The 27,188-nt window shown below is 44.2% G+C and overlaps 1 protein-coding gene across 4 annotated transcripts in view; it reads left to right on the forward strand.

Moving 5' to 3' along the window:
* TAF7L (TATA-box binding protein associated factor 7 like) overlaps positions 1–27,188 on the forward strand; it is a 38,648-nt gene that overhangs the window by 8,219 nt on the left and 3,241 nt on the right. For all 4 annotated transcript variants that reach the window (XM_073573077.1, XM_073573076.1, XM_073573079.1 and 1 more), the window contains 10 exons: positions 1,264–1,337; positions 14,454–14,532; positions 16,658–16,791; positions 18,825–18,951; positions 19,075–19,133; positions 19,223–19,295; positions 24,283–24,387; positions 26,298–26,462; positions 26,816–26,928; positions 27,013–27,072. In XM_073573077.1, the coding sequence (XP_073429178.1) occupies positions 1,264–1,337; positions 14,454–14,532; positions 16,658–16,791; positions 18,825–18,951; positions 19,075–19,133; positions 19,223–19,295; positions 24,283–24,387; positions 26,298–26,462; positions 26,816–26,928; positions 27,013–27,072 (989 nt within the window). The remainder of the gene's footprint in view (positions 1–1,263; positions 1,338–14,453; positions 14,533–16,657; positions 16,792–18,824; positions 18,952–19,074; positions 19,134–19,222; positions 19,296–24,282; positions 24,388–26,297; positions 26,463–26,815; positions 26,929–27,012; positions 27,073–27,188) is intronic.

Consider the following 27,188-nt stretch of genomic DNA (forward strand, 5'->3'; position numbering starts at 1 on the left):
TCCATAACAATGAGCAGTGAAACTGGGTGATCTGTCAGTCTCAGATGCTGCTGAGCTGTGACTGGCAGCGTTTTGGAGGGACGGCTGACAGTGCATGCCCCAGAGGAGATTCTGAAGAAACATCCAGTTGCACAGGAAGCAGAGATTTCACATATTGCTCTCCAAAGAAGCAAATGTGAGTATCTCTGCAAATGGGGGGGACACAGCACAAAATGGAAATGATCAGCAGAATCGGGGACTCGTATTTAACACAATTTTCTTAGAGCAATTTACAAGTCCTCTTTAACCTATCACCAGGTTTTACCAATGTAAACTATGGCCACCACCTTTACCGCCTCTTTTACTGTAGTCTAACAGCCTGCATATAAGCCCCCAACCTCCTCCTGTATAGCACAAAAAATACCTTTTATAATCCCCTCATGCCACAATCCGGTATGATGAGGTCTCTGCTCTTGCTCGGCGCCTTCTCTCTTCCTGCAGTCGTCATGTCCCCGCTCTGCTTCTTGTGATGACACGTCCTATGTCATCCACACAGCGCCCCCAATCTTACTCCTGTGCAGGTGTGCTTCTCTTTTCCCTCCTTAAAGCAGAGCACTCTGTACCAGGAGAGAACAAGAAAGCGTCAATGTCTTGGAAGTAAAGCCGACGCATTCACATTACAGTATTTTCTGCAGGGCAGTGCAAAGTTTTCCTGTGCAGGAGAAAAGTTTAGGGCACTGTGTGGATGACGTAGAACGCGTCAGGCAAATAAAGCTTGGCAGGAGGATGGCGATTGCGGGGAGAGGTTTGCGATGCGGGATTTTGTCTTTGCGATATGTTTGCATAAAATACATAGATGAAAAAAAGATATACCTCCCCCCCTATAAAAAGTCACCCTATTGTCCTCTATTAGAAACACTGGGCACTGTTAATGTTTTAGAGTCTTCACTATGTGCTTTTCTTGGTGTATATGGTAAGCAGAGGACTCAAATGTGGTGTGAACAGAGTTATAAAGAGACAATGAATCTTTTGCAACCATGGATCAACGAAAGTGTATTGTGTCCTACTCATGGCAGCTCTGATCCTGGAGGACTGAAAGACCCCACTAGGTAGTAGCCAGGATCCATTATGGTTCCCAAGTGCCATGGGCACAACTTGATAAATCCTCGCTGCCATTACGGAAGCTGTGTCGTGAAAGCTGACATCTGAGTGCTTGCTCTTGTTAAAACAGATTTTTTGAAACTTTTTGTCACTCAACAGACTTTCTACTTTTTTTCCTCCCAGAGCAAAAGGCTTCACGTAACAAAGACGATGCTCCTCATGAATTAGAAAGCCAGTACGTGTTAAGGCTTCCGCAGGTAAGATGCTCCTGACATTACATTATGCAAGGTATCCCCACATTGTTGATGCAAGCCATGTGATTGACACCCTTTCGCTAAATTTCTACATGGTGCTGTGTCTTCACAAATGTGAAAATACAATACAGTTGTGCTCAAAAGTTTACATACACCAGCAGAATTTTTGCTTTCTTGGCTTTTTTTTTTCAGAGAATATGAATGATAACACCAAAACTTTTTCTCCACTCATGGTTAGTGGTTGGATGAAGCCATTTATTGTCAAACTACTGGGCTTTTTCTTTTTAAATCCTAATGACAACCCCAAACATCCAAATGACCCTGATCAAAAGTTCACATACCCTGGTGATTTTGGCCTGATAGCATGCACAGAAGTTGATACAAATGGGTTTGAATGGCTACTAAAGGTAACATCCTGACCTGTGACCTCAGTGTGTGTTCATAAAAGCTGAGTGAGTTGCTGGGATCCAGACAGACTCTTGCATCTTTCATCCAGCCACTGACGTTTCTGAATTGTGAGCCATGGAGAAAGCAAAAGAATTGTCAACGGATCTATGGGAAAAGGTAGTTTAACTGTATAAAGCAGGAAAGGGATACAAAAAGATATCCAAGGAATTGATAATGCCAGTCATCAGCGTTCAAACTGTGATTAATAAATGGAAAATCGGGGGCTCTGTATAAACAAAACCATGGTCAGGTATACCAACAAAAATGTCGTCCACAACTGCCAGGAAAATTGTTCAGAATGCAAAGAAAAACCCACAAATAACATCAGCTGAAATACTGGACTCTCTGAAAACTAGCGGTGTGGCTGTTTCTAGATGCACAATAAGAGGGCACTTGAAGAAAAATAGGCTGTGTGGTCGAGTTGCCAGAAGAAAGGCATTACTGTGCAAATGTCACAAAGTATCTCATCGACAATATGCAAAACAGCACAGAGACAAGCCTCAAACTTCTGGAACAAGGTAATTTGGAGTGATGAGATCAAAATTGAACTTTTTGACCACAACCATAAACGTTTCATTTGGAGAGAGGTCAACAAGGCCTATGATGAAAGGAACACCATTCCTACTGTAAGCACGGAGGTGGATCACTGATGTTTTGAGGATGTGTGAGCTACAAAGGCACAGGAAATTTGGTCAAAGTTGAAGGAAAGGTGAATGCAGCACGTTATCAGCAAATACCGCTGTGCATGGGATGTACTTGGATGTTCCAACATGACAACGATCCAAGACACCAGGCCAAGTCGATCTGTTATTGGCTACAGCAGAGCAAAGTGAAGGTTCTGGAGTGGCCATCTCAGTCTCCTGACCTCAGTATCATTGAGTCACTCTGGGGACATCTCAAGCACGCAGTTCATGCTACACAGCCCAGGAATTTACAGCAACTGGAGGCTTTTTGCCAAGAAGAGTGGGCAGCTTTACCGTCTGAGAAAATAAAGAACCTTATCCACAACTACCACAAAAGACTTCAAGCTGTCATTGATGTTAGAGGGGGCAATACACAATATTAAGAAATGGGGTATGTGAACTTTTGATCAGGGTCATTTGGATGTTTTGGGTTGTCATAATGATTTAAAAAGAGAAAACACAATCGATTGCCAATAAATGGCTTCACCCAACTACTAACCATGAGTGTAGAAAAAATGTTGGTGTCATCATTCATATTCTCTGAAAAAAGTCCAAGAAAGCAAATATTCTGCTGGAGTATGGAAACTTTTGAGCACAACTGTATATGTGCAGTTTCGGCTATGAGTCTGATCCACTGCGGCCTTCCACAGCAAAATCTGAGAGGTAAAATCCACACTGTCTGGTGAAGATATGATGAAATCTTCAGGGAAAATTCAGTGTAAATTGAAATGTTGCAAAATATCGAATCTGCAGCTCCGTTTAATTTCCACTGCTGCTTTTCTACGCAGCTTGAGAATGAGATTTCATAACAAGTAATCCACGATGCTGGAACATCCAATGAGCAGTCGCCCGGTGTGGACCTGTATTGTAAGGCACAGCAACACAATACTGAGCTTGTTAGATTTCACTCCAGCCGTGTGTTGTATGGTATAATGCAATGAGTGCTTTTAAGAGGTAGTACAGTTTCAGCAAGGCTACTTTTTTGTGAACTATTTGCTAAATATATGCTACCTTTTTAATGAAAAGTTACATGATGCTGTAGTACACTTTGTGCAGTAAGTGCTGCACTGCTGATATCAGTAGACAGTGCTGCCATTATGGGGCCCGTGAGTTGGGACGCCCCCTTATACGCCGCCTGCTGTCACAATTTCATCAGTATTTGCGACCATAGGATGTAGATACTATTGGATGCAATGATAACACAAGGAGCTGTTGGCTCCTTTGTCGCGATACAACATGTGCCTGAGTTTCAAAACAGCAGGTGTTACAGCGTCACTACATCTCTCCTGCTGTGTGCAGCATCCGTCCTCTGCACAAACTGGAACACTCTGCTCGCATAGTAAGAATGAGACGTCCTCTAACAGGACTGCAAAATAATGTTAAAGATTTTATTTTCACACTAAAAATGTTGTAAAATTCACATGTAAGTATCGATGTGATATTCATCCTGCATTTGGTTACTTTTTTGGAGACGAAGGTGTTTATCCGGTGAGAGTCAGCGATAAAGTTTCACATCACATGACAGAAGCAGAGATCTCTGCAAACAGCACAGAACTGCTGCACTAATCTGTATAACGGTATTCTACAAAAGATGAGCGCTAAAGGGATTGTCCACTACTTAGACAACCCCTTCTCATGTTGGGCCCGGAGGTGAATATAGGTGGTTTTATTTTAATGGGACCAAACATGAGGAATGAGAAGGGGTTGTCCCAATACTGGACAACCCCGTTAAAGAGTTTCTCCCACAAATGGAGAAGAAAAAATTTTTTGGAGTATTGCACAATTTTACTTTAGGGTAGTGGCGCTAATATACTATGGCAGTGTTCAGCTGCAAATATAACAATAACCACAAAATTGCCACACAAGTATAATAAAAATAAAACTATATATTTGCGCTAGAAAAATGACTGTCGTGAGGGAGATGATGGTTATCCAATGGTCAGCAGATCGATTATAAAAGTTTGTAAATCGGTATATAGAGTAGAAGTTCACTTTGGGAGAGCCAAAAGGGATGGATCTCCCTATATTGTGTTTATAGGTTACTATAAACTTTAACCCATGTGGGAGCCAAATCATACAATAAACTTAATTGTCAATGTTCCGCTTTAGAGTAAATACTCTGCAGGATGCAGGCACATTAATTAAATTACCTTGCTTCAGGATGAACCGAGTGTGGCGGATATTCAGCAGGTTGCAGTATATAAATAAGGCTGGATGATGTAATGTAATGCTAGGCTCTCATGCTTTTCTCCCTGTTCATGGGTCTGAGAGAGCCGTGGCTGCACGGCAGGACGGAAGAGCACCTAGAGCGGCGGTCACCGGCCGGGGCAGCGAACTATTCACATCTTCACTCCTCATTCATTGCTCGCCCTGAGGGTGAACAGGAAAAAAGCACGGGAGCCTGGCTCAAAAAGCACGGGAGCCTGGTAATACGTTGCGTCATTTATGAGGTCATAATTGGTAAATGATTCCCATTGGTGCACTTTCCCTTTAAATGTTATTTCCCCTTATGTTCTTTGTACCACCTGAGGAAGGTAGCGTGTCACTATTGAAATGCGTTTGGAGTGCAAAGAATTATTAATAAAGGTTTGTGCCTTCAACCATTTTTAATACATTTCCGTCTACGAAAGACAGCGTTATTTTTGCTTCCATTCCTGTTGGTTAAGGGCTTCTTCAATCACTAATTTTATAATACTTTCTCTTTCCAGAGAAACACCAAGTTTGCGGGCCATTTATTAAAAGCTGTAAAAACTGGTCGTGCAAATAATAAATAATAATGGTACACAGTCGTTCACAACAAGCTTGATAAGCTGTCTTTTAAACACATCTGCTGTCATTGTTACAGTAACTTTGTCACTTACAAAATATCTTGTAACTGATGTTTGAGACGCTCTTTCCTCCTCCTTTGCCTGGTGGGAAGTGCTGGTTTCTTGGTGCTGCTGTGATCTTTTTCAATCACAGCTTTGTAAACTTCTGGGTGGCAGAAGTTCTTTTTGTTTTAGATTGGAAGTTCTTGAAGGAGCATTTTTATCACTGCCTGAGTATGCACTGATTTTGGCATCACAGCATTTGTTTTCATCTGGGTCACTTATACACTGACACACAATTTTTATTATCTTGAGTCACTGTGAAATGCTCAAATACAACTGACTTCATAAGATGCTTAGACATTTTGTAATTATGTTAATTTGCTCTCAAAATAATTTTTGGCTGGTAAAAAAAATAAAATATATTGTAATTCTTGCAAGAATAGGGAATCATGCACTGTATAATTTTGGAATAGAAATAAAACAATATTTGCATAAATCGATAGGATAGATAAGTATAAAATTTGTATAATATGTTTAATAGCTTTACTCTGAACTTTCGATGTCAGGCTTGTCTCAGGTTACAGCTCACTAAATGCTTCACATTATATTTCTGTGAAGAGGGGAGGAGGGAAGGGAGCATGTTTGTGCTGAATCATATTCCAGAACACACACACACACACACACATATATGTCCTCATCAATCCTGTTACTACATTTCCAAATTTGAGATGTTAGAAAACAGTTTTTCCCATTATTTTCTATGTATAGTGTATATAAATCATCAGAGCAGCTAATTTCTCCACACAGGAGCTAAGAGGAAAAACAAACTAAAACATCAAGCATAGAGACAACATATACTGGACTAATGATTTATGCACAGTTTATTGAAAGTTTAGATATGCTTTAAGAAGTACTTACGTTAACCCTGCTTTCTTGTTCACTCTAGAAGTTCTGAGATGAATGCAGGCATTCCTTCCCTGTGTGTTTATTTTTTTTCCCCTATCTGTAAGAGGAGGAGCTTCACTACTTATGAACCTAAACTGCAGCACCAATTCACCTCACCTAAAAGTCTAGACCTTAGTTCAGGAATAGGACAGACATTTATAGGACATTTCATACAGTGGGGAAAAAAAGTATTTAGTCAGTCAGCAATAGTGCAAGTTCCACCACTTAAAAAGATGAGAGGCGTCTGTAATTTACATCATAGGTAGACCTCAACTATGGGAGACAAACTGAGAAAAAAAAATCCAGAAAATCACATTGTCTGTTTTTTTTTCATTTTATTTGCATATTATGATGGAAAATAAGTATTTGGTCAGAAACAAGCAATCAAGATTTCTGGCTCTCACAGACCTGTAACTTCTTCTTTAAGAGTCTCCTCTTTCCTCCACTCATTACCTGTAGTAATGGCACCTGTTTAAACTTGTTATCAGTATAAAAAGACACCTGTGCACACCCTCAAACAGTCTGACTCCAAACTCCACTATGGTGAAGACCAAAGAGCTGTCAAAGGACACCAGAAACAAAATTGTAGCCCTGCATCAGGCTGGGAAGACTGAATCTGCAATAGCCAACCAGCTTAGAGTGAAGAAATCAACTGTGGGAGCAATAATTAGAAAATGGAAGACATACAAGACCACTGATAATCTCCCTCGATCTGGTGCTCCACGCAAAATCCCACCCTGTGGGGTCAGAATGATCACAAGAACGGTGAGCAAAAATCCCAGAACCACGCGGGGGGACCTAGTGAATGAACTGCAGAGAGCTGGGACCAATGTAACAAGGCCTACCATAAGTAACACACTACGCCACCATGGACTCAGATCCTGCAGTGCCAGACGTGTCCCACTGCTTAAGCCTGTACATGTCCGGGCCCGTCTGAAGTTTGCTAGAGAGCATTTGGATGATCCAGAGGAGTTTTGGGAGAATGGTCTGATGAAACCAAACTGGAACTGTTTGGTAGAAACACAACTTGTCGTGTTTGGAGGAAAAAGAATACTGAGTTGCATCCATCAAACACCATACCTACTGTAAAGCATGGTGGTGGAAACATCATGCTTTGGGGCTGTTTCTCTGCAAAGGGGCCAGGACGACTGATCCGGGTACATGAAAGAATGAATGGGGCCATGTATCGTGAGATTTTGAGTGCAAACCTCCTTCCATCAGCAAGGGCATTGAAGATGAAACGTGGCTGGGTCTTTCAACATGACAATGATCCAAAGCACACCGCCAGGGCAACGAAGGAGTGGCTTCGTAAGAAGCATTTCAAGGTCCTGGAGTGGCCTAGCCAGTCTCCAGATCTCAACCCTATAGAAAACCTTTGGAGGGAGTTGAAAGTCCGTGTTGCCAAGCGAAAAGCCAAAAACATCACTGCTCTAGAGGAGATCTGCATGGAGGAATGGGCCAACATACCAACAACAGTGTGTGGCAACCTTGTGAAGACTTACAGAAAACGTTTGACCTCTGTCATTGCCAACAAAGGATATATCATAAAGTATTGAGATGAAATTTTGTTTCTGACCAAATACTTATTTTCCACCATAATATGCAAATAAAATGAAAAAAAAACAGATAATGTGATTTTCTGGATTTTTTTTTCTCAGTTTGTCTCCCATAGTTGAGGTCTACCTATGATGTAAATTACAGACGCCTCTCATCTTTTTAAGTGGTGGAACTTGCACTATTGCTGACTGACTAAATACTTTTTTTCCCCACTGTAACTTTCCCAAATTCCTATGAAAAAAATATTCCCCACAAACTTCATTGAACTACTGTGCCCAATTTATATGTTTCTCCTGTGCCTCATTGGGGGACACATGACCATGGGTGTTATGCTGCTTGCCACTAGGAGGACACTAAGTTAACACGGAAAAAAGTTAACTCCTCCTCTGCAGTATGCACCCTCTCACTGGCTGAGATTTCCCCAGTTCTTGCATAGTGTCTGTAGGAGGCACTTGGGACTGGCTTCAGACCCCACCATTTTTATTTTCAATTTCAATTAACGGAGTGAAGGGGGAGACGGTTCCCTTCAAGGGTCCGCTCTCCCCCGAACCAGCAACAGGCGAGAACGCGGAGTATACCTCCCCGTACCCTCCCCTGCGACGACTGGGGCACCCTGAATCTACTGGGCAACGGTTCCTTTACGGTCCCGATCTCCCCACACAGATACGAGGGCAAGCGCACAGAGTACACGGAGTGCACGGAGAAGACTTTAGGAGCGCTTCGGATGCCCTGACTCAATGGCCTCTCCATCCCCCCTGCCCATAGGGAGGATCGATTGAGGTATACCCCTTTAAGAACTCCTCCGGCTCTGCTGCATCGCCCGGGAGGATGAGATCTGCAGGCTGGATCCTGGACAGCGCCACCTGCATGAGCACCGGATTGGAGGTATGGGGTCGGGTCCTGGTCCCTGGGTGAAGCGCTGACCCCGTTCGCCGCCGCTCACCGCGGGTAGGCCCAGAAATTTAGTCCTCGGCTTTTAGGCCGCAATCTACATAGCGCCGCCCACCGTTAGCACCGCCGCCCACGTCTGTCGCTTCTCCTGTACGAGAAGCGCCTGCTAGTCTCGGGGGGGCCATGGCCTTTTCACCTCCGCCTGCTCTGTGACGGCTGCTGGGGCGCGCGCACTGACTGACAGCACCTGGTGACGCTGCAGGGCCACCACTATTCCTCCTGGAGGCACAGCATCAGGACCGTGGGTAAGCTGCATCTGCCCTCAGAACAAAGCTTAACCCCTTCTCTGCACACTCCCTGCAGCTGCAGCCCAGGCTCTGCCTGTAACCCTTTCAGGGGCACTATGTCTCAATCTTAGGAAGCCAAAAGGGCTACTAAGAAGCACACTGGGTTCTTTACAGCTTGTATCACTTGCAAGACTGCCTTGCCCAGTGCCCAAACTAATCCGTTATGCACGGCTTGCGACCCGGCTTGTGCTCAAATGCCACTCGCCGCCGCGGCTACGGTGCTCCCTGCGTTTAGTCCCCTTGAGTGGGCTGCGTCCCTGTCACGGTCTGTGGAGTCACTGTCCAAGGCTATAGACTCCCTCCGGGAATCCTTTTTAAGTCAGAACGTGTCTTTACCACCCGACGAGGGCTCTGGCGACGGCCGGGAACCGTCCACCAGCAGGGACCATACTCGTTCAAAGGATCCTTAGGTTTCTAGAAAGCGGACTCATGACGCGTCCCCTAGTCACGCTCGCGCTTCTGCATTGGTGAGTTCTGTCTCTCGCTCTCCCTCCTAATGTTCGCAGCGAACATGACTCTGAATTCGAGTCTGACACGTCAATACCTCAGAATCCCCCAAATGACCAAGAATCGCTTGATTCTCTTATAGAATCAGTCAACAGGATTTTGAAGTTGGATGAGGAAAATATTCCCGCTCCGGAACACGTTATCTCGTTTAAGAAGACTAAACGTGTGCGCAGGGTATTTGCCAGCCATCCGGAGTTTAAGGACATTGTCCAGAAACATAGGGACCGGCCACAAAAACGGTTTGCAGGTCAAAGGCCTATTGAGGCTAAATACCCTTTTGCTCCAGATCTAATTGGTTACAGTCTCCTTTGGTGGATCCTCCTATATAGCCTATATCGCGTCTTGCTTCCAAAACGCTTCTGTCCGTTTCTGAGGGTTCTTCAGTCAGAAACCCCTCTGATCGTCAAATTGACTACCTTGCTAGCTCAGTTTTTGAAGCTTCAGGAGCGGCACTTTTTCCATCTTTCGCGGCGACTTGGGTGGCTAAGGCAATGGTCGCTTGGGCAGAGGTGTTAATTATTGCCTTCCAAGATAGCAGTCTTCCTCCGGAGGCAACCAGTGTCGCCAGGCAGATAATTCACTTAGGGGACTTTGTAGTGGACGCTTCTTTAGATGCCGTCAATTGCGCTGCTCAGGCAGCCGCTAATGCAGTCTCCATTAGAAGAGCCCTATGGCTCCGCGACAGGCGGGTGGATTCCACCTCCAAAAGATCGTTGACTTCTCTGCCCTATCAAACTGGTTGCCTTTTTGGAGAGAAACTGGACCAGCTCTTTTCTGACACTACCGGGGGAAGAGTAAATTCCTTCCCCAACAGAGGGCTGTTTGGCCGTTTCGGAATCAACAGCCGACTCGTTTTTTCGACCTTTTCGCAACAATTCCAGTTGGTCCTCCACAACCTTGTCTTCCAGGTCAGGTCGGTCCCCTCATGGAGACAGAGGTTCACAGGTCTCATATAGACCTAACCGCTCTTGGAAACCCAGGCCAAGGGCATCTGAATCTAGAGGAACCAGATCCAATAGATCCTCTACACAATGACTTGTTGCGGTATCCGGCAGACACCGACAAAGTAGGCGGTCGTCTGCTTTCATTCAGTCGTCCACGTCCTCCGGATACAAAATAGAATTTTCTCCCTCCCCCCCCCCCCCCCCGACACGCTTTTTTCCGATCCTCACCTCCCAAGACAGACAACAGCCTTCCCTCGGGCCGTTCATGCACTGCAAAGGGGCGGAGTCATAATTCCGGTCCCTCAAAACGAAGGGTTCAGGGGTTTTTATGCAAACCTTTTTGTGGTTCCAAAGAAGGACGGAACGATGCGGCCCATACTGGACCTCAAGCTGTTAAGTCAGTTTGTCAAGGTACGGCGATTCCGAATAGAATCTCACTGATCAGTTGTTGCCTCCATGGAAAAAGGAGAGTTCCTAGCATCCATCGATTATCAAAGATGCTTACCTTCACATCCCAATTTGCCCATCCCACCAGCAGTTCCTGCATTTTGCAATTCGTGAGAAACACTTCCTGTTCATTGACTTGCCCTTCGGACTCGCCACCACCCCCAGGGTCTTTACCAAGGTCATGGCGGCTGTCATGGCCGTTCTTCACGCTTGAGGAGTGGTGGTACTACCGTATCTGGACGACCTGCTGATCAAGGGTCTGTCCTTTCCAGCCTGCGAGGAATCCATGGATATCACAGTAAATACACTTTGTTGCCTGGGTTGGAAGATAAACTTCGAAAAGTCTTCCCCAACACCGGCCCAGCAGATTTCCTTTTTGGGAATGATCTTGGACACTTCCTACGGGTTGGTCATTCTCCCTCCAGAAAAGGCCCGAGCCTTACAACAGGGAGCGCGGACTCTTTCCCGATCAGTTTCTCACTCCATACATTTCAGCATGAGAGTCCTTGGACGGATGGTGGCAGCGATAGAAGCGTTCCCATTCACACAGTTCCATCTCCGCCATTTACAACATGCGTTGCTGTTATCTTGGGACAGGAACCCGTTCTCCCTGGACCGTCGGTTCCTTATGTCACGGTGGGTCAGACAAGCCCTCGAGATGGAAACTGAAGTCGTCCCTGAATCAAGGGAAGTCCTTTCTCCCAGTACGATGGTCGGTGGTGACCACCAACGCAAGTCTTATGGGATGGGGTGCGTTTTTTTCGTCAACACACGGCACAGGGTCGTTGGTCAACTCCAGAGTCACATCTCTCCATCAACATCTTGTAGATACGAGCCATCAGACTAGCCCTACTCAGTTTCCACCATCTCCTCGCAGGTCACCCCATCAGGATCCAATCCAACAATGCCATGGCTGTGGCGTATATCAACAGTCAGGGGGGTACTCGGAGCAGGATGGCCATGCACGAAGTGAGTCACATCCTCCATTGGGCTGAGACCAGCCATCTCAGCAATCCACATTCCGGGGTAGACAATTGGGTGGCGGATTTCCTCAGTCGCCAAAGCCTTGCCTCAGGAGAGTGGTCTCTTCAGCCGGAGGTCTTTCGGCAGATTTGCCATAACTGGGGGACTCCGGATGTGGATCTCATGGCCTCAAGACTAAACAACAAGGTTCCTCGATTCATTGCCCGATCGCGCGATCCATCGGAGCGGACGCCCTAGTTCTGCCGTGGCACCGGTTCTGGCTCCCGTACATTTTTCCCCCCTCTTCCCTTGCTCCTGAGGGTCATCAAGAAAATCAGAGCAGAGGGAGTACCAGTGATCCTAGTCGCGCCAGATTGGCCGCGCCGGGCATGGTACACAGAACTAGTACAACTAGTCGCCGACGTTCCCTGGCGACTTCCAGATCGCATGGATCTACTCTCACAGGGCCGGATTTACCACCAGAACTCCGGGGGCCCTGTCTTTGACAGCGTGGCCGTTGAATCCGGGATTTTAGCACAGGCTGGTTTTCCTCATGATGTGATCTCCACCATGATTAGTGCTAGGAAGCCCGTGTCCATGCGCATTTATCACCGCACCTGGAAAACCACCTTCTCGTGGTGCAAGGACCATGGACGATCCCCTCTGGTGTTCTCCATTCCCTCCATATTGGAATTCCTACAATCCGGTTTGGAGTCAGGCCTCGCACTTAGCTCGCTCAAGGCCCAAATTTCAGCTTTGTCAGTTCTATTCCAACGCAAAATTGCCACCAAACTGCAGGTGAAGACGTTCATTCCCATGTGGCGCCTCCCTATAAAAGGCCATTGGAATCATGGGACCTTAACTTGGTTCTCGGAGCCTTACAGGAGGCTCCTTTCGAACCACTGCAGGACGTACCACTAACTGTTGGTCTTTCTAGTGTCAATTACGTCAATCAGATGAGTTTCGAAATTGGCGGCCCTATCTGCCACCCTCCGTTTCTGAATTTTCATCAGGACAAGGCCGTTCTCAGAACATGCCCGTCCTTCCAGCCGAAAGTCTTGTCTTCCTTTCATCTCAATGAGGAAATTGTTTTGTCTTCCTTCTGTCTGGCACCAGTCCATCGCATTGAAAAGGCCCTCCACACTCTGGATGTGGTTAGGGCTCTTAGACGGTACATTTCACGGACGTCTCCCTTCCGCAAGTCAGATGCCCTGTTCATACTTCCAGAGGGGCATAGGAAGGGTCTAGCCGCCTCAAAAGCCACGCTAGCCAGGTGGATTCGCTTGGCTATTCGGGAATCCTACTGTGTCAGGGACACACCTGTCCCAGCAGGGATTAAGGCACATTCTACCCGATCAGTGGGCGCCTCTTGGGCCATTCGGCACCAGGCGACGACAGAACAGGTCTGCAAGGCTGCGACTTGGTCCAGTCTGCATACCTTTACAAAACATTACCAAATTCATTCTCAGGCCTCTGCGGCTGCTGCTCTTGGCAGACGCATCCTGCAGTTGGCAGTACCACAGTGTTAAATCAGTGGTACATGGGGTATTAGCAGTTGTATGCTCCCCACGCAGGGATTGCTTTAGGACGTCCCATGATCCTGTGTCCCCCAATGAGGCGTAGGAGAAATAGGGATTTTTGTCTGTAGGCACCGTAAAATCCTTTTCTCTGAGCCAGTCATTGGGGGACACAGCACTCACCCTGTTTAGCCTGTTGGCTTACTGTAGCGTTCTTAGGTTTTGACAGTTATTGTTATTTTTATTTGTTTAATGATCCTACTGCTTTTTCACCAAACGGGGGAAATCTCAGCCAGCGAGAGGGTGTATACTGCAGAGGAGGAGTTAACTTTTTTTCTGTGTTCACTTAGTGTCCTCCTAGTGGCAAGCAGCATAACACCCACGGTCCCTATTTTCGGAGTCTGTCCATTTTATTCCGACTCCACCAAAATGGGCTCTGACTCCACAGCAATGATTGAAGCTACAGATTATCACCTAAGAAGGCAACAAGTCTTCAAACAGAGGCTGGACAGACATCTGTCTGAGGTGGTATAGTGAATCCTGCATTGATCAGGGGGTTGGACACGTTAACTCTTGAAGTCTCTTAAAGGTGTCACATCCCTGGAATCAGGCTCTCTGCCCCTACATTATGCAGCTTTCAGATTAAATGGTAAAACCTGCTAACAAACTCCCTTTAATGCAGGATAAGGTGGACCAGTATTTTGATCACAGGAGAAAAAGTAGAGACCGCTACCATACGCCAAAATGTAATGTATGGACAAATCGGTAGTGTATTTATAATGGATGTATATTGCAGATAGTCTTTATTTGACTTGCACTTTTGAGTTTGAGATAATGCATTTAGAGGGACAGCCCCTTTCATTTGCTGTACCGTTGGTATTTTCGTGTTTCTGTTTTGGTATTTTAATATTATTGGTTTTCTCTTTTTTTTTTTTTTTTTTTTTTTTTTTTTTTTTTTATGTAATGTGATGGTGGTGGAATAAAAAGGAAATGATCTTTCGATAGTGTTATGTGATGGGGCTTTTTGATAACCCTTTGTATGCTGATATTGTGTCTTCTAGGAATATGCATCAACCGTGAGAAGAATGGTGCAGTCTGGCAACGTTAATGCCAAAGACAGACTGTCAATTGAATTGCATCGTAAGTGAAAACAAAAGTTGTAAAGCTGTGGAGAAGAAATAATTAATTCTGCTCATTTTTAACCTCATACTATCAAATACACAAATTAGGGAAAGATGAGACGCAGACTTATCTGACATCCCAGAAGTACAGTTGTGGCCAAAAGTATTGACACCCCTGCAATTCTGTCAGATAATACTCAGTTTCTTCCTGAAAATGATTGCAAACACAAATTCTTTGGTATTATTATCTTCATTTAATTTGTCTTAAATGAAAAAACACAAAAGAGAATGAAGCAAAAAGCAAAACATTGATCATTTCACACACAACTCCAAAAATGGGCCAGACAAAAGTATTGGCGCCCTCAGCCTAATACTTGGTTGCACAACCTTTAGCCAAAATAACTGCGACCAACCGCTTCCGGTAACCATCAATGAGTTTCTTACAATGCTCTGCTGGAATTTTAGACCGTTCTTCTTTGGCAAACTGTTCCAGGTCCCTGATATTAGAAGGGTGCCCTCTCCAAACTGCCATTTTTAGATCTCTCCACAGGTGTTCTATGGGATTCAGGTCTGGACTCATTGCTGGCCACCTTAGAAATCTCCAGTGCTTTCTCTCAAACCATTTTCTAGTGCTTTTTGAAGTGTTTTGGGTCATTGTCCTGCTGGAAGACCCATGACCTCTGTGGGAGACCCAGCTTTCTCACACTGGGCCCTACATTATGCTGCAAAATTTGTTGGTAGTCTTCAGACTTCATAATGCCATGCACATGGTCAAACAGTCCAGTGCCAGAGGCAGCAAAGCAACCCCAAAACATCAGGGAACCTCCACCATGTTTGACTGTAGGGACCGTGTTCTTTTCTTTGAATGCCTCTTTTTTTCTCCTGTAACCTCTATGTTGATGCCTTTGCCCAAAAAGCTCTACTTTTGTCTCATCTGACCAGAGAACATTCTTCCAAAACGTTTTAGGCTTTTTCAGGTAAGTTTTGGCAAACTCCAGCCTGGCTTTTTTATGTCTCGGGGTAAGAAGTGGGGTCTTCCTGGGTCTCCTACCATACAGTCCCTTTTCATTCAGACGCTGACGGATAGTACGGGTTGACACTGCTGTACCCTCGGACTGCAGGGCAGCTTGAACTTGTTTGGATGTTAGTCGAGGTTCTTTATCCAACATCCGCACAATCTTGCGTTGAAATCTCTTGTCAATTTTTCTTTTCCGTCCACATCTAGGGAGGTTAGCCACAGTGCCATGGGCTTTAATCTTCTTGATGACACTGCGCATGGTAGACACAGGAACATTCAGGTCTTTGGAGATAGACTTGTAGCCTTGAGATTGCTCATGCTTCCTCACAATTTGGTTTCTCAAGTCCTCAGACAGTTCTTTGGTCTTCTTTCTTTTCTCCATGCTCAGTGTGGTACACACAAGGACACAGGACAGAGGTTGAGTCAACTTTAATCCATGTCAACTGGCTGCAAGTCTGATTTAGTTATTGCCAACACCTGTTAGGTGCCACAGGTAAGTTACAGGTGCTGTTAATTACACAAATTAGAGAAACATCACATGATTTTTCGAACAGTGCCAATACTTTTGTCCACCCTCTTTTTTATGTTTGGTGTGGAATTATATCCAATTTGGCTTTAGGACAATTCTTTTTGTGTTGTTTCATTTAAGACAAATTAAATGAAGATAATAATACCAAAGAATTTGTGTTTGCAATCATTTTCAGGAAGAAACTGAGTATTATCTGACAGAATTGCAGGGGTGTCAATACTTTTGGCCACAACTGTAGGTCTGAGTGACACCACCCCTTTATACAATAGGATGGGATTACTGCAGGGTGGGGTAACTACAGTTTATCCTGTACTTGCCCCTGGGACAGGCGCCATGCCTCATTAGCATCCAGAGGGGGTGTCAATTGACCACTGCAGACAATCAGTGTCCGCTGATCGCCTGCAGGCTTCACATTCTATCTGGGCTGTCTTCTTCTCATAATAGAAAACAAATACTATGTCGAAATTGTAAAATAAACACAATGACAATGTTTAAGTTTGCTTGGAAGAAACACAAAATTGTTATAAACAGTCTAGTTGTAAAATTGTAAGAAAATGTGTGGTATGAAGGTATAAATATTTCTATCACTGTTTGCAGCTGATGGCCGCCACGGGATTGTGCGGGTTGATAGGGTCCCACTTGCTGCAAAGCTGGTCGATGTTCCCTGTGTACTAGAGTGTCTGAAAACAATTGACAAGAAGACTTTCTACAAGACTGCGGACATCTGCCAGGTACAGCTTTTTTCTCTCCTCTGTAAATTTGATCTTAGCCCCTTCATCATCAGGCTTTTTATTTTTTCCATTTTTTCCTCCCCTTCTTCCAAGAGTCATAACTTTTTTATTATTTTCTCTCCACATAGCCATATGAGGGCTTTTGAATGACACCATAGATTCTATCATGTGATGCACTTGAAATTGGGGAAAAAAATTCCAAGTTCATTAAAGTTGCGGGAAAAAAAAGTGCAATTCCACTATTGTATTTTTTTTTTTTTTTTTTTTTTTTATTCACAATGTTCACTATACGGTAAAACTGACTTGGCAATGTGATTCTACAGTCATACGATAACTCAGATACATTTATAGTCATATATTATTATTTTTTTATTTTTTTTTTATAAAGATTCAGAAATTTTGTAATTCAAGAGACAAAAAAAAAATTCTTGTGTCACCAATTTTCTGGGACTAGTAAAGGCTTATTTTTTCAACCTAAGCGGATGTGTCTACTAATACCGTTTTGGGGTCGATACAATGTCTTAATCACCTCTTGCATTTTATTACAATGTTGTGGCGTCCAAAAAAAACGTAGTTCTGGCATTTTTTTTTTTTTTTTTTTCTTACACAGTATACTGATAGAATTAATTTACTTTATATTTTGCAAGGTCGGGACTAACGAACATAGCGTTGTATGTAATTTGATTTTTTTTTTTTGTTTTTTTTTTCCATAGTAGTTGAGAACATAAGTAAACTTGACCGTAGACTTCCAATTTGCTGGAAATATTCTTGGCTGCTTTACGAACCTGAGTCTTTGTTTTCTGGAAGTTATAGAAGTCTTTCTGGGTTGAGATGTCTCCCTGTACATGCTGCAGAGCTATCCTGTATTCATGATATTTTTCTTAGCACACGTCCAGTGTCCGCTTCATCCTGTTACGGATAATTCTGGATTACCGTCAACAGAAAATCCACTGCGTAGCTTCACGTCGGAATATGAGCGCTGCAAACAGGTTAAATATATTGTGTCATAAAGCCTCAACTACAAACCAAGCCCAAGAGACATCCTTTAGGATTATGTCCCAATGGTAGAGGGTCTTCCTTATTACATCATTAGAATCCCATTGGTTAGAAACTGTGGGTGAGGGGGACTGGGACTTGTACATGGTGGAGGTGTCCACCATTACAGCGCTTTTGGACTCGGCTCCTTACACTTATCAGACAGATGGCTGGGATAAAAATCCTCAATGTGCTTGCAACCCGATTGCTCTTTATGACTCCATGGAACAATCTCATGTATAAAGAATTACATCAGGCAGCAAAAAACTTCCTTTCCCGTCATTGGAATAGTAGTGATCTACCTACTCTTAAAACTGATTTCCCAAAATTTCCTGTTTCAGAATAAAAGCTCTCATAACCTCCACCGCAGCTGCTAAAGATGTGGCAAAATATGGAGGATCTGCATTAAATACGAAGAAATCTGCCTGGTACAAACTATCAACTGAGAACTATTCTGTCCACCAGGCACTGATTTACTCCTCCTCCTGCTTTCCCTCGCTGGCCTTCTATGTCCCTTGCTGACTCTGTGTCCCTCGCAGGCCCTCCGAAGACATATTAAAACGGAATTTAGATTGCGAGCCCCGATGGGAACAGTGCCAGTATTGTATGTAAAGCGCTGTGGAATATGATGGAGTAAAAAATCCTGACAAGATTTGCATACAGATTCATGTTGGGAATTTGTAACGTACCTTACCACCTATAGATTTTGCAAGAACGGTAAAGTAAGGGTCCCTAACGTATGACCTTGTAAGTAGAAGTGGCAGCTCTTGGTGTTCTAAATTATGTAAAGGGCATAGATCCCTCAGAGCAACTGAATGTCTGAACTCTGGGATAAAGGACGTAAAGAGAAGCGGTCACAATGAAAATGCCGTCCAGTCTGTAGGCAGCATGTCAATAACTGAGGATGAGGTGGACTCTGCTGTCCTGGAGATTTCTAGAAAGCCAAAATACCAATGAATCTAATTCTTCTACTTGTACTAAATAATTTTTTCTTTTAGATGTTAGTGTGTACCCTTGATGGGGACCTTTACCCACCACTAGAAGAACCAACAGGAGCAAGTGACCCAAAAGCCAGCAAGAAAAAGGACCGAGACCGAGAAAAGAAGTTTATTTGGAATCACGGAAGTGAGTTGTAAAAGATTGAAGGTGACCTTGGTGATAGTTGTGGCGGTAGAGATCTGCTCAAGTACATTGTTTATCTACTTAATGTTAACTATGCTATTTGTAAGACTATCTTATTCTTTTTAGTAACCCTACCACTTAAAAATGTGCGCAAAAGGCGCTTCAGGAAAACGGCCAAAAAAAAGGTGCGTTGCCTTAATTTTCTAAAATAATTGCATATTGTAATATACAGTTAGTGGGGTACTTGTTGCTGATTGCGATACTTTTCTTGCAGTACATCGAATCCCCAGATGTGGAAAAAGAAGTGAAACGTCTTTTGAGCACAGATGCAGAGGCCGTCAGTGTCCGTATCCTTTTAGTAAATAAGAGGAAAAAAAAAAATAATATATTTATTACATACACACACACATATACACACACTGCACTCCTGCATCAGGTATGATATATGGATATATTTTACTATATATATATATATATATATATATATATATATATATATTTATTTATCTTTTTTACTTGATGCAGGAATATGGTTATAAGTAAAACCTTGTATTAGTTAATCGAAGTGATCGCCAAAGTTTGAAAAGGCCCCACCAAAAGACGTTCATAAGACTCAGGCAGACACTCAGTGAATACAAAAAGATTAGCTCCTCTGCAGTATACACCCACACACTGGCTCCAGCCAAACCAGTTCATGCTTATTGTTTGTAGGAGGCACATGGGTCTGGTCTTCAGACCACAGTTTTTTATTTTATTTTGTACTATCAATTTTTTTTTTATTTTTTACTTTTTCAAGGATTACAGAGGCGGCAGATCCCTTCAGGGTTCCAATCTCCCCAAACCAACAACAGGCTGGAACATGAAGTGTTGCCTCCACTTACCCCCTCAGGTACCGTTGTAAGGTATGCCTGAGCTCTATTTTAGGGGCGACGGGTCCCTTCAGGGTACTGCTCTCCCCACACCAACAACACATGGGAACATGAAGTGTTGCCTCCATGTACCCTCTTCTGCAGCCAGGCTTATTACAGCCGGACCAATAGCCCTCCATTATGGAGGAATTAACCCCTAGGATGTACAGAGGCACTGATGGCGGCCGTGCGGCTCCCACTGCATCACCACTGACAAACAGCAATGATGGTAGGAGGCGGACGGTCTCTCTCCACCTCCCTGACAAAGGGATGGTGGATGGGAGGGTTCCTGCACCGTCACGCTGCAGCAGCTTACCTGGTTGCAGAGCAGTCCGGGCAGAAGAATGGGCTCTGCGCTTCAGCTTCTCCGGCAGATAATTGTGGCCCGGGTCATGGTCGTGCAGGAGGGCTCCTGTAGCGCGTGCCACAATCCCTGTTAGCGACATACACACACACACACCCACCCTCAAGGCACGTTCCATCCGGTGCCGAAAATTTAGTCCCCGGCTTTGACCTGTGCTAGGCTGTAACCCGGAAGCTCCGCCCACTGCATCTGGCTAGCGGTTCTGCCCACACACTTGGCGTTTCTCGCTCAGGACCCAACTGCTTCTGCTATTCGCGGCGGCCATTTTTTTCTTACTGGCCGGCTCTCTGCACTTGTAGCACGGTCATTCTTCCCTGGCTACAAGTCTCTCTCCTGCAACTCCCAACGGACATCCTACATCATCATCATTTCTACTTGAGTGGCCAGATCTGCTCTCCCAGGGCCTGATTTGCCACCAGAACTCGGGGGCTGTGTGTTTAACGGCTTGGCCCTTGAATCCTGGGTCCTAATCCAAGCTGGGTCCTCCCAACAGGTGGTTTCCACTATGATTAGCGCCCGGAAGCCTGCATTGGTATGCATCTATCACCACACCAGGAAAGCCTTTTTCGCATGGTGCAGAGACCACGGGCGTCCTCCTCTCGTCTTCTCCATCCCCACCATTTTGGAGTTTCTCCAAACCGGCCTGGATTCAGGCCTGGCGCTTAGTTCCCTCGAGAGTCAGATCCCTGCCTAATCTGTTTTATTCCAGCGCAGGATTACTTCCAAACTGCAAGTGAGGACTTTTCATTCAAGGGGTCTCCCATGTGGTACCCCCCCTATAGAACACCGTTGGATGCCTGGGACCTTAACTTGGTTCTGGGTGCTCTACAGGAGACATCTTTCAAACCACTGCAGGACGTATCGCTGACCTACCTTTCGTGAAGGTCGCCTTTTTTGTCGCGGTGACTTCAATCAGGCGGGTCTCGGAGATAGCCGCCCTGTCTTGTTGCGCTACGTTCCTAATTTTCCACCAGGACAAGGTTGTTCTCAGGCCGTCCCCGCCCTTCTTGCCCAAGGTGGTCTCTTCTTTCCACGTTTTACGAGGACATTGTCCTGCGGTCATTTTGTCCGGCACCAGTACCCCATGTTGAGAGGGCTCTTCACACTCTGAATCTGGTGAGAGCTCTCAGAAGGTATGTCTCGAGGTAGGTGTCCTTCCGTAAGTCGGACGCCCTATTCGTTTTTCCTGAAGGTCACATGAAGGGAGTAGCTACTTCAAACTCTACAGTAGCCAGATGGATACGCTTGGATATTCAGGAGTCCTACCGGGTCAGAGGCAAACCTATCCCAGCGGGGATTAAGGCACACTCCACTCGGTCGTTAGGTGCGTCTTGGGCCATTTGGCACCAGGCATCAGCGGAACAGGTTTGCAAGGCTGCGACTTGGTCCAGTCTGCACACCTTCTCGAAGCACTACAATATTCACACTCAGGCCTCTGCAGATACAGGCCTGGTGGGAACAAGGATCTTGCAGGTGGCGGTAGTGCATCTCTAGGCAGCTGGTGCATGGGGTGTTTGTTCTGTTATGTTTTTTACCCACTCAGGGACTGCTTTAGGACGTCCTAAGGTTCCCCCAATGAGGTGAAAGAGAAACGGGGATTTTTGTGTACTCACCGTAAAATCCTTTGTTAATGTTTATGATCTCCTACTGCTTTGTCACTGAACTGGTTCGGCTGGAGCCAGGGTGTGGGTGTATACTGCAGAGGAGGAGCTAATCTTTTTGTATTCACTTAGTGTCAGCCTCCTAGTGGCAGCAGCATAACACCCAAGGTCCTGTGTCCCCCAATGAGTGGCTCGGAGAATAGGATTTTACAGTGAGTACATAAAAATCCCTGTATTACAACAAAGGCTACAATAAAAACAGAAATCAAGCTAGACCTCATTAAAAAATAATAAAATTGAGAGCACCAGGATGTGCCATGGTAATTTATTTAGTATAAGTAATATTGGTTTACATGGAAGAATAAATAAATGAGAACAACAAGGGCTCGAAGATGGTAAAACAAGATAATAAATGGCCAACAGATCATAAATCTGAATAAAAAACAGCACTGTAGGTTATTGATAATGCCAACAATATGGCTGCAATTGCAAGAAAATAAGTGGTGTAATATATTGATAATTATATAATTTAATTTATAATATTTATAAAAATATTATGATATAAAATTGTGAATACAATGTAGAAATGGGGCTGAGAGAGATTGTGAGAAGAGGATTCTGCGTACCTAGCAATAAATTATGGATCATAGAAACATGACTATTAATAAGTAATAACCAATTGTAAGATAAAGTCCCTAAACATTGTGCGGACCTGATTGATGTTAGTGACACACCTGCTCCCCATACACCATGCCAGTGCCCGATACAGCACGGCATTTTTTTTTTTTTTTTTTATGGTTGGGGGGGGGGGGGTTAATATTCGTTCCATACGTCAAAGTATAAGATAAGGTATTCATATTTGCATATTATGACTCTTTGGTTATTTGGGGTCATTTTAACAAAAAATGGGGAGAAAAAAATCCATTTAGCGCATTTGATTTGTACTTTTATATGTTTGTGTGAATGAGCTCCTTATCTTGGCTGAAATGGGTTAGGCAAAAGAAGTCTCAGACTGGCAGAAGGAATTAACCCCCCCATGTGCCCCTAACTACCATTACATGTAGTCTCTTACGAACATCTGACTTTTATGTACAAAAGTCAGATGGGCAAAAAGTAAATAATCCTCACTTCTCTGGTTGCCCCCACTGCCCACAGTAGGTCATTTGGTCCTCCACTTTCTACCACCATGATGTTCCACATCTTCGACCTCTTGACTTCTGGCCACGTCCACTGTGCGTCACAAGGTCACGACAAGGTCACGATGCCAAAGTCTTGGCCTATAGTGAAGAGACTGGAGATGTGTTGCACAACGGCATAATTTCTAGAACCAGTCACTGAGGCGACCAAAGAGGTCAACAATTAGGGGACTATTGGTAAAATATAAATAATGCTCACACCTCCGACTGTCCGATCCTCTTCTTTCTGTCGTAGCAAGCTGCTCTCTGGACTTTTCATTCTATGCCAGCACTTCTTGGCCTCCTTCCAGGCCTCGGAGGTGACTTTGTGTCATAAAGTCACAGTGCATGTAAAGACGTCACTACGTCGCAACCTCACAACAAGCAGTGACTTCCGAGCCCTGGTTGTGGCCAGAAGTCCTTGCTTAAAGTAAAGAGCGGGCCAGACAGCAGAAGGTCAGCGATGAGGTGTGTTTGTTTTGGGTTTTTTTCTGCTCCAAATTTTATATACAAATTTGAATTATGAACAAACCTACAGAACTATGTAGTTCATAACCAGAGGACTGTCTGTATAAGTACATTGTGTTTTCTGTATCGTATTTTTTGGACTCTTAAGATGCACCTAGGTTTTAAACATGGAAAATAGGGGGGATGCTGAACCTGTCATCAGGATCATGCATGTGAAATTGTGCCGGCATAAATGTGCTGTCTTACTGGTTTAATAGGTACCTTCACTGTAGAAATCTGTAGCTTGGTTGTTTGGGCCTGTGGGTAGGGTCTTCAACTCTGCTCCGGCCCCTCTGCTGCCTCTGTTGTCAGAATCCTGTAACTGTTTTAAATTTTGCGCCAGTGTGCTCCCAAGTGTGGCGGCACTTGCGCACATTGATCTCCCAGCGGTTTTCAGTAAAATGGCGCCAGATAAGGTGAATGTGCAGATTGAGATCTTGGCTTGAGCACATGTGCTGACACCGCCGCCTTTTTCCTGATGCCCACTGCGTCGTCAATGTGCACAGTGGGCACTCCGCTCCTTCCTCCCTTGCTTTGCACTACCGCCAGGTAAAGCTCCATTCAAACTATAAGACACGCACCCCCCCCCCCCCCATTTTCCACCCACTTTTGGGGGAAGGGGTTGCGTCTTATAGTCCCAAAATAAAAAAAAGTATATAATTTTCCTTGTTCTGAATAGGCTACAAAGGGACATTTTTAGCATAAATCTGTTCAAGAGTGCACATATATGAATATTTTAAGGGAGAAGTTCTGTTCTTTTTCTTGACTATAGCTTTTAGGATGGGAGGTGATCGCTGAAGATGAGTCAAAAGAAAATGAAAACTTGACTGGTTTAGATGGTTCTCCTGGAATGTCAGTAATGAAACAAGGACACGGCTCTTCAAGTAATGGAAACTTTCATTCTTTGTGTCTTTCATTAGTATACAAAAGTTTTCTTATTTAAAAATATCTAAAAAAAGGCTCCGAAAAACTTGAACTATTCATACACTCAAATCTAATCCTGCTGAGCCCGATGTGTGTCCTGACCGACTGCCAATCAAGTGCGTAAATTCTCACCCTCTGCCAGTACATACCTTACATGGAGGAAAGGGCTGAGGCTGACGCTCAGTGTTCTAGTGCCGTATTCTGCACAGCTTCCTGCACAATGGGGGTGTTCTTCTTAATTAATCTTCCTCCTTATTTTAAAGGTGTTTTCCACTACTGGACAACCTGTTCTTAATAGCTCCACTGTATGCTATAAGATAAAAAAGTGACCTCCTGGAAAGAGCTCAGAGCTGTGTCCCCAGGCAATCATTTGACATAAATATCTTGTGACCGCTGCAGCCAATCAGTGGCCATGCATCAGTGGCCACTTTCTCTCTTCCATCAGAACAGAGAACAGTGCTTTTGCAGCTGAGATGGAGTAGTAAAGGCCGGGGCGGGAGACATAGCCATTTCATGCCTTTGAATCTGGGCTCACACCAAGCCCACATCTTTCCTTTCACATGATGACTGAGTTATTCAACCATCATCTGCCTCTAACAGCCGCAGGTGGAGTGTTGCTACACCCGCCACTGTTATCCTGATAAACACTGCTGTCAATCTCTAATCACGGCATGTAATATGCACCAGCAGAGAGATACGTCTGTCGTATCCACGCGCCCATTGGCACAACCATGACGTGATTGTATGGCATAGCCATGACAGCCGGTGGTCTGCTGAAGAGCCCCGTGTCTGTCACTACGATATTCCTGTGAAAGCTAGCGTTTAGCTGGCCATCATGGGATACTGCGAGTTTCTTTGTACATGGCACTGCTGATGCCCCGCATGTATAGTACAAGCGACTGGATGATTGCAGTTTCAAGTCCCCTAAGGGGGGATTAACAAGTACTATAACAATCAATAAGAAAATATTTTTAAAAATATGAAAAAATAACTCCTATTGCCCCTTTACAATAAATTAAAAAAATACACACATTTGGTATCACTGCATTCATAAAAGTATGATCCATCAAAATATAAAATAAATTAGTCCAATCTTTTTTTTTAACCAAATAGTCTTTATTGAAGAAAATAAGGATAACAATATATACATAGGCATGTATAAATATATCAGCAATATTACTTTTCTTACATTTTTTAGTAATACAAGTTTTTTTGGCCATCGCAACATTGCGCAAGCATCATATCTACCCCAGAATCGTATCTGTGAAAGCGTGAGCTCGGGACGCAAGAAATAAGTAATCGCCCAGCCCCACATCCCAAAAAATGAAAACGCTGCAGATCGTGGAAAATGACGACAAAAGCAAAATTCATTTTATTGATTTGCTTTTAAATTTCCCCAAAAAACGTCACCACTTAAAAATAAAAAAAATGTTTGGTATCTGTGTACTCATACTGATACTGACCTGGAGAATCATATTGCCCTGTCAGTTTTACCATATAATGAATATGGTATATTAAAAAAAACTCTGGAATTACGATACACTTTTTGTGCCATTTCAAAGCACTTGGAATTTTTCCCCAATTTCCAGTGTGTCACATGATAAAATGAATGGCGTCATTCAAAACTACAACTCGTCCTGCAAAAAAAACAGCCCTCATACCGCTATGGGGATGGAAAAATAAAAAAGATATGGATCTTGGACGAAGGGGAGGAAAATAAAGAAAAGTAACCGGTCATGAAAGCATTATGACCTCCAACTAAAAAGTCACATTTCACCTGTTAGTTTGGTTTTATTACTGAAATAAGGTAGATTGAAGTGTTGCGTCTCAGTCACTGTGTTTTATACTTGTATTTTCTGCACCTGATAAGTGGAACGAGATGAACTGCGTCAGATCTTCAATGACATTAGTAGCAGCAGTGACGGAGAGGAAGAGGAGGGCGAACGGCAAGAAGAGGAAGACCTAAACATTCTAGAAAATGAAGATGAGCAACGAGGGCGCCAAAATGGTCCGGACGGGGGCACCAACCAAATAGGTGAGTAGTGGACATCCAGCGGTAAGAGGGGTGCGAGCAGCACGGTGGCGTTAGGGCTTGTTCACACGTTCCGTTTTTTTTCTGCTTATATTTGACACGGAAAATACGCAACTTCTTACATTGCTAGCAAAGGAAATAAGATGTCTGAAATCTCATGCACATTATTCTTTTCCATGCAGATTTTGCATCCACAGCGTGTCAATTCCATGAGTGTTTTTCATCCATTCAAATGCTGGGGGGGGGGGGGGGAGCATTTTTCCTGCCATCACTGATTTATACAGCAGAGTAATCTGAACACTAAATCACTAATTATAAAGATATTTTATGTTTCTGAATCCGTGTTTTATTTTTAGTATTAGAATTGCAGAAACAGGTTGAAAATCTACAGAAGAAACTACGGGAGACGCAGGAGAGAAGGAAGCGTCAGGAAGAGCTGATTATGAAGGTGGAGAACGTGGCTCTGAAGGTAAGGAGACTGCATCTATGGGATACCAGGGAGCGAAGCCAGATCAGGGTTCTCACCATTCTCTTTCCATCTGTGATCCCCCAGACTCGTCTACAAGCAGTGCTGGATGAGTTCAGGCAGCAGGAAGACCGCGAGAAGCAGCAGGTGAGCTGCGCTTCGTAGTGTTCGTCTTCTTACCTTTGTCCATTGCTGACGGCAGCTTGTTGTGTTCAGTTCTCAAGCACCAGTGATTTATTATCCACTTATCTGCATCCAACCAA

This window comes from Dendrobates tinctorius, unplaced genomic scaffold (assembly GCF_039654945.1).
Source record: "Dendrobates tinctorius isolate UK_male_01 unplaced genomic scaffold, ASM3965494v1 ptg000034l, whole genome shotgun sequence".
In the NCBI taxonomy this organism is placed as follows: Eukaryota; Metazoa; Chordata; class Amphibia; order Anura; family Dendrobatidae; genus Dendrobates; species Dendrobates tinctorius.